Source organism: Schistocerca americana, chromosome 6 (assembly GCF_021461395.2).
Source record: "Schistocerca americana isolate TAMUIC-IGC-003095 chromosome 6, iqSchAmer2.1, whole genome shotgun sequence".
Taxonomy (NCBI): domain Eukaryota; kingdom Metazoa; phylum Arthropoda; class Insecta; order Orthoptera; family Acrididae; genus Schistocerca; species Schistocerca americana.
Genome location: NC_060124.1, coordinates 506,497,058 through 506,510,881, shown reverse-complemented (window position 1 = coordinate 506,510,881; position 13,824 = coordinate 506,497,058). Strand labels below are relative to the sequence as shown.

The window sequence follows — 13,824 nt, the reverse complement described above, 5'->3', positions numbered from 1 at the left end:
TGATTTGATGAGAAGAAGAACAAGAATGGGAATTTATCAAGATTTGAAGAGAAATTTTCTTAGGTCAGATGTAAACGGAAGATCTGCCCGACTGAATGTATAGTAAAAGAAATTGCGTAGACAGTTTGAGATAGTGTATTAATATCTCGTCACACTGCTGAAATCGAAGTTACGCCGCGCCGTTACAAAATTCGTAGCGGTGATTATGTGGTAACAAACAAAAACAAAGGTAGATCGAACCGAGACTGAAAGTACTCGTGTGGGCCCCAGGAGAAACCCGATTTGAGTATAAACATAACAAGGGGTGAAAGACGGTTATGCGGGTGACATACATAAATGAAAAGATTAATTCGGGTACATAGCAGCAGTGGCAGTCGGTGCAAGACAATACGGAAAGGTAAGAGAAAAGCACGAGCAAGCAAATCGGAATGAGCTAAAATGGTTGCAGATCACAGCTTTGCAGTGTAAGATGGTTGGTTCTGAGCACTATGGGACTTAACTTCTGTGGTCATTAGTCCCCTAGAACTTAGAACTACTTAAACCTAACTAACCTAAGGACATCACACACATCCATGCCCGAGGCAGGATTCGAACCTGCGACCGTAGCAGTCTGCAGTGTAAGAGTTCATGAATTCATTTCTGAGGTAGGAAACTTAGTTAGGGAAATGAATGTTGTGATATAGTGCTTCAGTGCGACAGTAATGGAGACCAATGTAAAAATTTGTGTCATTTATGCATCCTTCGAAAGTATATGCAAAGATGACAAAATGATTTTCATAACAAATGAAAATCACGGTAGACGACATAGTTGTGCTGAAATTTTAAAAATGTTGCGACAAACTTCAGGAGGCATGGAGATCTTTTCTGAACAGCACGTTGCAAGGCATCCCAGATATGCTCAATAATGTTCATGTATGGGGTGTTTGGTGGCCAGCGGAAGTGTTTAAACTCAGAATAATGTTCGTGGAGCCACTCTGTAGCAATTATGGAAGTGTAGGGTGTCGAATTGTCTTGCTGGAATTGCCCAATGGACATGAACAGATGCAGCTGCTCGGAAAAGATGCTTACGTACGTGTCACCTGTCAGAGTCGTATCTAGACGTATCAGAGGTCCCCATAAGTCCAACTGCACCCGCACAACGCCATTACAGAGCCTCCACCAGCTTGAACAGTCCCCTGGTGACACGCAGGGTCCATGGATTCATGAAGTTGTCTCCATATCTGTACACGGATCCACTCAATACAATTTCCAGTCTAAGAGACTCTGTTACTCGCTCCTGTGAACGGGAACGCGTTATACAGATCTTGGTGTCTCTCGCGTCTATCTAGAAAAGATAACCTGAAGATGCCTAAAATAAGGCGAAACGCGTCGTTGAAAAATATAAAACTAAAATTGCAACCAAGACTGTTTTTAACCAATACTGGTAAGCACTGGTTTGCCGTATGCCACGTATTGACATGGATTGGAAGAATTTCTATAGGAACATTATTGTCTCATGAATGCTGTGGCGATACTTATACCGTGTCTTTGCTGCTCGTTTCTGTCGGCACTGTTATTGAAGTAGCAGTGATGCCTTTTCCGATTTTCTATAAAAATCCATTATTTCAAGCCAACGCAAATTTTACCAATGAAAATTACTCTCCGTTCTTTTTTAAAAAACGATTTGTTAAAAAATGAAATATTTTTGGTAATGCTGCTGTTACTAACTGATTTTGTCGTTTTTCTATTTTGTTATTAGTCATCATTATCGTCATCCCCTTCCAAGGATTAGATGTTGCACTCCCTGTTTCGGTCTCTATTATCCATCCATCGATTTCTTACGAGGTCTACCTAGTTCTCTCTTTCCAGCCGGCTGATAATTCATTATTATTCTTGGTAATCTATTTTCTGTGATTCTGTCATGATGTTCTCTCCGTTTCATTCTGTTCACTTCTATGTTGTCATTAAAGGAAATGATTTTTAAATCTGATCTGATTGATTCATTCCTTATTTTTCCATTTTATTACAGCCGCTACGTATCTTATGAACGTCATCTCTGTTGCCTGTATACGTTATTTTTATCTTTTTTTGTTACTGTCCATGATTTGGAATCAAATGCAAGAGTAGATACTTTAGAATTCATTTGTGTTTCTTTTCTTGCTTTTCTTCCCAAAGTTATTAGGTCAAATGGTTGAAATGGCTCTAAGCACTATGGGACTTAACATCTGAGGTCATCAGTCTTCTAGACTTAGAACTACTTAAACCTGACTAACCTAAGGACAACACACACATCCACGCCCGAGGCAGGATTCGAACCTGAAACCATAGCAGCAACGCGGTTCCGGACTGAAATGCCTACAACCGCTCGGCCACAGCGGACGGCAAATTATCAGTAAAAAGTAAAAAAAAACTGTTGTAACCGATATCAACAAATACCGAAACATATCCGTTATTCAGAACTGAAATACCGGTTTAGGTTAACCGGTCGGTTTTTCTTCCCATTCCTACATTAGAGATCAAGGTCCCTTATGGGACGCACGTGAAGTCAGATGTATCGGAAACCCTGTCGTTATTCGACAAGGGCACCGGCGAAAGCAGTGGTTCGGATCCAGCGCGGTGAAAGATGGAGCCATGCAGCTCGGGATAAGAAGGGTAGGGGTTGGGATGTGGTGGGGGTGCTGGGGGGAAGGGGGGGGGGGTTCTCAGTTGTCTAAGAGAGAGCCGAGAGCCGGTAGCCGCGCTGCAGAAACAATCACCCAGATGCGATCAGCAGCCGCCGGCGGTCCGTCAGTAAATCAATGGCGTGGCGCTCGCTGCCACCTCGCCGCCGCCGCCGCCGCTCATCTGCATAACAACGACACCCGCCGCCGGCGCTGCCTCGCTCGCCGCCGCCCCCGCCGCCTCCGCCGCCTCCAGAGCTCGCAGCCGATAGTGCACCGCCACGGGCGCCCTGCGCCGCCTCAGATTTAAATGCTAATTAAGATCCCGCGCTCTCTTCACGAGCGAAAACAAAGTAAATCATTTGCTCACATCTAAAAACTAACAATGCCTCGGGGCTTTATGCCGGCCGGCGTGTATATACATGTAAATATATAGACGTGCGTGTACACAGCAGCCGACTACCGCGGCGCCAGATCGGAGATTTCTTGCGTCACGGATGTACGCTTCCCCTCCTCGCCCCTTGCGCCCCCCCCCCCCCCTCCCTTCTCGGTATCTTATGCTATTCCCTTCCTTACCCCTGACATTCGCTCTGCCTGCATCCTGCAGTGCACGCACAAAGTCGTATTAACAAGTACACTTCCGCATACGTTTTAGACGCGAGAGTATTCTGATTCGCGTTGTAACTTCTTGCTGCACGTGGTACAGACTATCTCTTTTTGCTGTTCCGTCCCCAAATGACATTTTGGGGAGGGGGTGTGGGGGGGGGGGGGGGAGGGTTGTCGACAGTCTGATGACTTGTTTGATACGGCTTACCACGAATTCCTTTCCAATCGCAACCTTTTCATCTCCGATTAGCATAAGCCTCCAATGTCTTCAGTTATTTGTTGGATATATTCCAATCTCTGTCTCGCTTCTGTGTCTCAATCTGTAAGAATGGAACTTTTATAGGAATGGTTTGATACCCGTCGGTGAGTCTGTTTGTCTAACCCACTATTAGGAATATTCTTCTCAGGAACATGTAGACGTATCAAGTTCAAATTTATGTCACGTATTAAGGTTGTGGTCCCTTGCCGGGGTAAAACTTTTAAGCGTCCAAGTCGATTCAGTCAAGAGCTATGGCCATTTATGTCATGTATTTTGATGCTCGAAACCTATAGGGATCAATCCGTTGACCTAGAATCGTGAAATTTGGCAAGAAGCAGTACAAGTAAAGGAAAAAATGGAAAAATTGACAATTTGCAATTATGTCACACGAAAAAAATATTTTTATCCTCTTTTTAACAGCCTGTCTGTTTGTCTCTAAGACACCTTTCTCTCCGGAACATGTTGGTGTATCAAACAAAAAATTTAAGTTTCTAAGTTAATTCAGTCAAAAGATACTGCTATTTATGTCACATACACTCATCAGCCAGAACGTTATGGTTCAAATGTCTCTGAGCACTATGGGACTTAACATCGGAGGTCATCAGTCCCCTAGAACTTAGAACTACTTGAACTAACCTAAGGACATCACACACATCCATGCCGAGGCAGGATTCGAACCTGTGACCGTAGAGGTTGCGCGGTTCCAGACTGAAGCGCCTAGAACCGCTCGACCACACCGGCCAGCTTGTTATTTTTATTACGTCTCTGTACAATATATGCCTCTGAAAGGTATGTGAAACAACTTTTGTTTTTCTTTCAGCCGAACTGAAGATGGACGTTCTGAGAGAACGCGAGGTTAAGGAGAGCCTGGAACGCCAGTTGCTGGACGAGCAGAAGATAAGGGGTGAGTACAGGGAGACCATTTGGTATCACAGCTAAAGGCGAAGCGCAGTCGTCAGCTCTGTCGTATAATGCTACTGAGAGAAAATGCGTCAGCTGCATTACACATGGCAGCACCTTATAACGTTCGTGGCATTTTTCTTGTATACGAGTAACGCTTAGCATCCTTGTCTCCGATACTGAGCTTCGATAACTCGAGACAGAACCTTTCAGCCGCTTTTTGAAACTAAAAGTAGCATTAATATTTTTTTTATTTTAATGAAAGGTCCTACATCTTTCCCTAGCCTCTTTAAAATAATGAATGATTCAAATTTTTTGATAGTAACAAGCAAAGAGGAAGGTGTCGTGATTATTTCCATAATTTGGTTCACAATTTCTTCGATAAATGACGAACGTTGTTTTAATTTTTGGACAGTGATTTCATATACCTCAGTGGCCATGTCCAAATAAGTCCGTTGGACCACACTTCGGCGACTTGCGTGTCCCAGAAACACCCCAGTTATCCAACTGGGGAACGCGATATATGGCTTATCGGAGAGCGACTGAAAATTTCCGGGGTCCGATCAGTATTCGATCCTGAGGGCATTAGGTCTCCATGCTCGTGCTTTACACCGTTTGACCATCTGCTCCTATAATTTCTGTATGAGATTGAAAGAAACGTATTTTCTAAATCGCTTCTCGACATTTTTTTTTTTTCTTTCCAGTCTCCACTTTGAGTTTTGTCTCAGCTGTTTAAGCAGGCATGAACACCAAATTATATTCTTTTATTTTTAACACAGTTAAATATTTGTAGAACGCACGCGCGCACGCACGAACTAAATAAACGAAACGACACCAACTACTCCCCAATACAAGCTCCATAACATACACTGGAAACAGTTCGACTTGCTGAGTTTCTGTAAGATTGTAACTGCTTTCTGAATTGTTATAGCCTCTAATGATGCCTCCCGCATTGGAGAACGAAACAGGCAGAGACCACGCCCTAACCTCCCTAAAAAAAAAAAAAAAAAAAATCGGCAAAGTTCGACTAAGACTCGTGCTCTTGGACCACGCCCTAACCTCCCTAAAAAAAAAAAAAAATCGGACAAGTTCGACTAAGACTCGTGCTCTATGGATTCCATACCAGCTTAATTGTGTATGCAGATAGTTCACCTATTGGCTTTGTTGATTGAGTCTGTGCCGCATCGTTTGACTGGATTGATTTAGCAGCTTAATTTTTTACACCATTAAGGGACCACAGATATTAGTAGTTGACAAATTTCAACCTGATGCCTATACCCTTGCCTGAGAAAAGAAGGTCCTGACAGGCGACTAGACAGAGAGACGGAGAGCAAATGCAATTTTTTTATGTGATATAATTACAGATTAACAATTTCTGGATTTTTTCCTTTTACTTGCACTGAGAAACCTTGCTTCCTGCCAAATTTCATGAGTCTAGTTCAACGGGAAGTACCATATAGGTTCTGATGAGCGACCTTGCTAGTATAAAAACATGTGACATCAGTGGGCGAAAGTACTGATTCCAGTAGCGTAGAAGCTTAAATTTTTTACATCGGGAAGGGACCTTAGACTTTAGTATGTGGCATAAATTTCAACTGGGTACATGTGCCCATTCGTGAGAAAAAGACATCTCAGCAGACGGGCGGTCAGAGAGACGGGTAACAAAGTGACTCAACAAAGGTTCCGTTTTTACTGATTGAGCTAAGGAACAGTAAAAGAATTACCAAAAAGCCAGTACTGGGCGTGAATTTCTGCAAGGAATTCGTATGGTCGCCGTCCGAACTCCACATCGTGGGTGCGAGTGTGCAACGAAGAACTCAGGGGCGAATCTGAAAGCTGAGATGGCCATTTCTGTAACATCTACATCTGCGTGATTACTCTGCTATTCACAATAAAGTGCCTGGCAGGGGGTCCAGTGAACCACTTTCAAGCTGTCTCTCTACCGTTCCACTCTCGAAGTCGCGCGGGAAAAGCGAACACTTAAATTTTTCTGTGCGAGCCCTGATTTCTCTTATTTTATCGTGATGACCCCCCTATGTAGGTGGGTGCCAACAGAATTTTTTCGCAATTGGAGGAGAAAACTGGTGATTGAAATTTCATGAGAAGATTCCGTCGCAACGAAAAACACCTTTGTTTTAATGATTGCCACTGCAATTCACGTATCATGTCTGTGACACTATCTCCCCACTTTCGCGATAATACAAACCGAGCTGCCCTTCTTTGTACTTTTTCGATGTCATCCGTCAGTCCCACCTGATGCGGGTCCCACACCGCACAGCAATACTCCAGAATAGGGTGGACAAGCGTAGTGTAAGCAGTTTCTTTAGTAGACCTGTTGCAATTTCTAAGTGTTCTGCCAGTGAATCGCAGTCTTTGGTTTGCTCTATCCACAATATTATCTATGTGATCGTTCCAATTTAGGTTATTTGTAATTGTAATCCCTAAGTATTTAGTTGAATTTACAGCCTTCAGATTTGTGGAACTAATCACGTAATCAAAATTTAGCTGATTTCTTTTAGTACTCATGTGAGTATCTTCACACTTTTCCTTATTCAGGGTCAATTACCACTTTTCGAACCACACAGATTGTTGTGTTGGCAGAAGAGCCAACACCGTGTTACTAGAGGAGGCCGAAATGCACGCGTTTTAGTTCACGCAGGCTGGCGTGAGGAGGGAAGGACTATACTGACGTGAGGTCTGGAACATGACAAGGAATTAGAATTCAGAAAGCGGACGTAATTAGTTTGATACTTAACTTTAATCCATTAATGATGAACGACGCTCTTGACGGTACGTGATTCACAATATTATCAGTTCAGAACACATTCTTGAAGAATATGGCGCCTTGCTAGGTCGTAGCAAATGACGTAGCTGAAGGCTAAACTGTCGTCTCTGTGAATGAGAGCGTATGTAGTCAGTGAACCATTGCTAGAGAAGTTGGCTGTACAACTGGGTCGAGTGCTAGGGAGTCTTTCTAGGCCTGCCGTGTGGCGGCGCTCGGTCTGAAATCACTGATAGTGGCGACACGCGGGTCCGACGTATACTAACGGATCGCGGCCGATTTAAAGGCTACCACCTAGCAAGTGGGATGTGTGGCGGTGACACCACACAGATATCTTATATAAATCATGTTGCAAGTCGTTTGAATCATCTGATGACTTTACAAGACGGTAACTGCTGTGTACGTAGTTCCGCGTAGTCAGCGCGTACACAACTTTCCCACTAGAGCGCGCCCCGCTAAGCACAACAGCGCAGGCGCAGCGCTCGTCCGTCTCCACACTACGAGATGGCGCTGCCTTAGAGACGGACCAAATTCCGCTTCCACCGATCCGCGTATTAATACGTAACGCAGCCAATGAGATTGCTGCTAACGTAGAATCTTTTCTCCTCGCGGATCACACTCGCGCAGTGATACCTGAACACGCGAGGTATTATAACGAGTGTACAGGCCTCCGATTAGTCAGTCTGCATTTGTCTGCACCAGTCTGTACCAGTCTATAGTCAAGTTTCAGTCTGCGCCTAATAAGATTATCATATTCCTGTACATAGCCATGAAGATAAATGAATAGACACTTTGTCAAGTATCAGAGATATATGGGAGAATAAGATTAACGTACCAAGACCAAAGGAACTTCAGATTGTCAATTGTAAATAGCATCCAGAACCAAGTTACGTAATATCTATATTTTTATCATTTTAATAAATGTGTGTGAAAATTAATCAAGTTCTGTTTAACGTTGGTTACCGTCAATCGGCTACTCTAAGCGTGCAAGTGGCATTTCTATCGTCTGACCTAACGGCAGAAGATAAACACGCCACAATAAGACCACGAGACATATTGCTGACCGAGCGAGGTGGCGCAGTGGTTAGACACTGGACTCGCATTCGGGAGGACCACGGTTCAATCCCGCGTCCGGCCATCCTGATTTAGGTTTTCCGTGATTTCCCTAAATCACTCCAGGCAAATGCCGGGATGGTTCCTCTGAAAGGGCACGGCCGACTTCCTTCCCCATCCTTCCCTAATCCGATGAGACCGATGACCACGCTGTCTGGTCTCCTTCCCCAAAACAACCAACCAACCAACATATTGCTGACACTCGCCTACTTCGTTAGAGCGACAAGTCAAATAATCTAATGGTGTGTGTACCGAAGGTCATACAGTACGCACACCACAGTAACACTGTGCCGGCAGGTGAGAAAGACACAGTGCTCGAGTCAACGACCTCAGCTTTCCCACCATTATTCTGAGAATAAGATGGCGGAAAGTAAGAGGACAGCCAGCGCGTCGACGGCCCTACCGAAGAAGCGGAGTGTGACGTCAAAATGGCACGTGCGGCCGGCCACGCGGATACAACGGCGGCCAAATTGATTCGGGGCCCTCCCGGAGCGGCGCGCCTTATTGAAATGACGACACGCGCAGCGCATCGCCCTCCGCGCAGTAGCCTAATTAGTGGAGGAGGAGCAGCCCGGAAGGTACGGCCGCCTAAATAGCGAGCGATAACCGCCTAAAGGTCCCCTCCGGCCGCGCCAGACAATGGCCCGCCGACGTCTCTCTCTCGCACTGTTATAAGACGGCGGCAGTCGCAAAGTCTGCGGGGCCTTGCGGCCGCACCCCGCCAACCCTTCCATTTACTGGTTATTGTAGCCGTGGAAAGGGATCCGGCCAAGATACTGCCGCGACCTTTAAGGAAAATGTCAAAGTCTTGTTAAATGTAAGAGGCGGAGCGGGAGCTTTGCGGGGACGGCGCGCCGGCGGCTGGGGGGCAGAGGAAGACGCCGCGCGGCGCTCGCCGGCCGTCTTCGCAGACCGGGGAGCGGCGAGCCTCCTCCGGAGAACAATGCTCGCAAAGGTCATTAACATCGGCGGCGCCCCAGCGGCGGGTCGCGCGCGCGCCCACTGACTTCTGTCGAAGTGTCACCGCCCGACCGTGACGGCGCGCGCGCGGCTGCCGCTGCGATTGAGTTACGGCTAATTAAATAGGCCTCTGCGAAACAAGGCTAATCAACTGAATTATGACGTATATATACAGCGGGGAATGGAGAGGGCAGGCGCCGGGTCCCAAATCTACTTACTACTCTCTCCGGCCGCCCCCTTTGATTTCGCCGCCGCCGTTCCGGGCACGGTCTGCGGACGCTACAGTCCCGCCGGAAAAAAAGATGCGAGCGACGGCATTTGTGCAAACTACTTGGGGACGCTTTGAAGTCAGAAGCCTCCACAGCGCGTAAATACTTTCGGTCGAAACAATAGCCGATGGAGACTACTCTTACTCCGCATTGCAGTTTCAAACCTATTGCAACGCAGACTACAGATTGCGCTACAAAAACCAATAGAAAAACCAAGCAGCTGCCAAGATATTTCGTTCAGTATTCACAAATGGCAGAAAAGGGCTTCTAAACTGCAGCTACCTGCTATACATTGTAAATGTTACCCCTGGCATAAGTAAAATACCGCTGAAACACCGTGGTAAAGTGGTCCATTGCCCCCCCCCCCTCTAAAATCATCATATTTAATATTTTCGTCGTTTGTCAGATGCACCTGTGCTCTTCGAGATATGGACCGTCTATACAACTGAATAAAAAGGCTGTTTACATGATAAATTTACCGAATAAAATCGACTCAACGGAGAAAACTACGTAAAAACATAGGAAAAAAATACAGCTCAAAGCCAAAAACAATGAGTATAATATCCACATAGTACAAAGACTCAACCACAAAACCAACAGCCGGCCGGGGTGGTCGAGCGGTTCTAGGCGCTACGGTCTGGAACCGCGCGACCGCTACGATTGCAGGTTCGAATCCTGCCTCGGGCATGGGTATGTGTGATGTCTTTAGGTTAGTTAGGTTTAAGTAGTTCTAAGTTCTAGGGGACTGATGACCTCAGAAGATAAGTCCACATAGTGCTCAGAGCCAGTTTTGAAGAAAACCAACACAACTAAACAAAAATGAAAATAAGAAGAGGGCACAAGTGCTACAGGACCCCACAAACAACACAGACTCTACGGTACACACAAAAATACAGAACAGAAACAGTCATGAGGCGACTAACAGAAAGAAATGGTACACTTTAAACACAAGCAGAAACCAGCACACACAATAACAAATTTACTAAAGCAACGAGGATCACACATAGCCTAGAAAAAAAGAAACACACTCAAGTCAGCTGGCCGCGGTGGCCGAGCGGTTCTAGGCGCTTCAGTCCGGAACCGCGGGACTGCTACGGTCGCAGGTTCGAATCCTGCCTCGGGCATGGATGTGTGTGATGTCCTTAGGTTAGTTAGGTTTAAGTAGTTCTAACTTCTAGGTGACTGATGACCTCAGAAGTTAAGTCGCATAGTGCTCAGAGACAAATACTGTGTGCAGTTGCAGTGATATGGGACTCCTGATAGGTCTAGATAGGGCTCTGACAGATGACATGTATGTAAGCAGCCTGCCTGATGAATGCACAAATGCCGGCCGCGGTGGCCGAGCGGTTCTATGCGCTTCTGTCCGGAACCGCGCGACCCCTACGGTCGCAGGTTCGACTCCTGCCTCGGGCATGGATGTCTGTGTTGTCCTTAGGTTAGTTAGGTTTAAGTAGTTCCAAGTGCTAGGGGACTGATGACCTCAGATGTTAAGTCCCATAGTGCTCAGAGCCAATTGAACCAATGCATAAATTCACACCCATTGCGCAATTCCAGCAGGAAAATGATCCCACACGTCCAGAAATGCTACAGAGTGGCTCCAGGAACACTCTCGGGAGTTTGAACACTTCCGCTGGCCATCAAACTTCCTAGACATGAACATTATTGAGAATATCTGTGGTGCCTCACAGCGTTCTGTTCAGAAGATATCTCCAACTGCTCTGCAGGATTCATGGTGTCAATTCCCTCCAGCACTACTTCAGACATTAGTTGAGTCCATGCCACGTCGTGTTGCGGTACTTCTGCGTACTCGCGGGGGCCCTACACGATATTAGGCAGGTGTACCAGTTTCTTTGGCTCTTCAGTGTATTAGACTCAAAATACAGTCATTGCAGGTCGTCCTTTCATAAGATGTATTTCTTCTTCTAATAAAGTGCTATTAGAGGTGAGGCGTAGCTTATTATTTAAAATACAGCTAAAGATTTTACAGCCTATGTTATTGAGGCTAATTTCTCTATCGTTGGTGTTCTTGTTATATTACTCTTTACCCAGTCGTGCTGATATAAAAGGAAGTCACACTGACAAGTCGTCTGTGGTAAGCACTAACCACATAAAGCAGTCATTTAAGAAGTGAGCTTCAGCACCCAGGTAGTCCGACATGCGCCGTGTTGACCTGTTCCCAGCTGGAGACGGCGCTTAGGGAACGGTAGGCAGGCGTCCCTCCGCTGTGGAACGGAACTCCCGCTGAGTCACCGGAGGCGGCGGTTTATCGCGGTCTGGGGGCGGAGTCTGGAGCCTGGCCGCCAGATGATGAATGGACGCGCCTCTCATCAATCTCTGCGCGCATTACGCTATCTGCCATTGCTTTGTCCTGCAGCCGCGTGTCAATCACCGCGACTTCATTTTCCTACGCAGTTCTCAGCCGCCGAGCACCCGCATTTCTCAAGATAAGCTGCAAGCAGCGGCTGCATTCGTCAGGCGACAGGCACCAGGAAATGGCGTCGGATTTTCGGTCCGTCCTCCCCATAAAGGATGCCCCCCCGTATCGCGACCTGGCGGGTGGGTTTACCTCGAATGTAGAACTTTCTGCTGGTTACACGTGTCGCCGCGTCTTCTCCGCTCGGAGACATATTGAAATATTTTCATAAACCACAAGGAGGGTCTCACGATTGATCACTTGCGAGTGAATCCTGACATAAAAACGTTGTAGCGGGAAGAATATCTGGAACTCTTGTATTACTTGTTCAGTTCTCTGACAGTTATCGCTACGCCTAATATTTACTTTCGCTATATGGAAAAATGATAGAGCTGCACTGTAGCCTTGAGTCATATCAGGGAGCAAAAGTGCCAGACAGTGCAACATATGTACCATATGTTTAATACAAATTTACTTGTGAAATTAGTTCGTCTTGAATTTTCGAGAAGATCGATGACTATAGGTACCTACAGAATTTGCACTGTTTGTCACGTTTCTATATCTTTGAATACATAACCGGTTTTAGTTTTTCAGTGATCTTCGCACAGTGAAAAAAGCAAAACACAGAGGATACGCAATTGTAAACTTCTACTTTACCCATGAAATGTCGGGATTAGCCGCGTGATATCGATTTCTTGTTTCCCTTTTTTCTTTATTTTATAGGATAGTAAGAAATTAGTCCTTACCAATCCATGATCAGATGAACTGAATACATTACACAATAAGTTGTGAGGGTAGAAGTACAAATGCAAAGCAGCCTGTTTCCATAAGAGCGGGGATGTTATCTTACTTCTCTGCTGTTCATTGAAAAAGCAATCAAGGAATTTAAACGATGTCGGATTAAAATTCAGTGTGGAATTACATCATTAAGATTCGCTGATGTTGTTACTATCCTCGATGAAAGTAAGGAAAAATTACAAAAATGGTTCAAATGGCTCTGAGCACTATGGGACTTAACTGCTGAGGTCATCAGTCCCCTAGACTTACAACTACTTAAACCTAACTAACCTAAGGACATCACACACATCCATGCCCGAGGTAGGATTCGAACCTGTGACCGTAGCGGTCGAGCGGTTCCAGACTGTAGCGCCTAGAACCGCTCGGCCTCACCAACCGGCGAAAAATTACAGTGCCTGTAGAAAAGAATGAACAGTACACTGAGGACAGAGAGCAACCCACAGAAAGACGAAAATGGTGAGGTGCAGTAGATATGAAATTAATAACAAACTTAACATCGAAAGCGAGGACCACGTAGTAGACAAAGGAAAGGAACAACGCTACCTTAGAAGCACATTAACACTTGACAGACGGAGCAAGGAGGACATAAGAAACAGATGGGCATTGGCACAGAGTGCGTTCCTAGTCAGAATTTAAGGAAGAAATTTTTAAGAATCTGCACCTGGAGCACAGAATTCTTTGGAAGTGAATCATGAAGTGTTAGAAAACCGAGAAAGAAGAGAATCGAATAGTTTCAGGTGTGGTGTCGCAGCATGAACAAAGCTAAGTGGAACTAGAAAAAAGTGAAGCTTTTGTGCAGAATGGTCGAGGAAAGGAGTGTGTGGGAAACTTTACTAGAACAAGGGCGAGGATGATAGGATAAATGTTAAAACGTTAGACATTAAGTTCCTTTGTACTACAGGGGAAAGAACTGCAGGTGATGACAGAGACTGGGTCATATACAACAAATGTTTCCCCTGAGCTGGAAGGATTCGCAGAGGGTAAAAGATTGTTTCGGTCCACATCAAACTCGCCGGGAGAGTGATGACCATGCCATCCACCCCCCAGCCCAAAAAAAAGAAAGAAAATTTAAAAAATCGTTGTTG

General features: G+C 45.6%; 1 protein-coding gene across 1 annotated transcript in view; it reads left to right on the top strand.

Annotated features, from left to right (window-relative positions):
• LOC124619836 (dachshund homolog 1) overlaps positions 1-13,824 on the top strand; it is a 983,755-nt gene that overhangs the window by 752,672 nt on the left and 217,259 nt on the right. Inside the window, exon 9 of the mRNA XM_047146444.1 lies at positions 4,325-4,408. Coding sequence (XP_047002400.1) covers positions 4,325-4,408 — 84 coding nt within the window. The remainder of the gene's footprint in view (positions 1-4,324; positions 4,409-13,824) is intronic.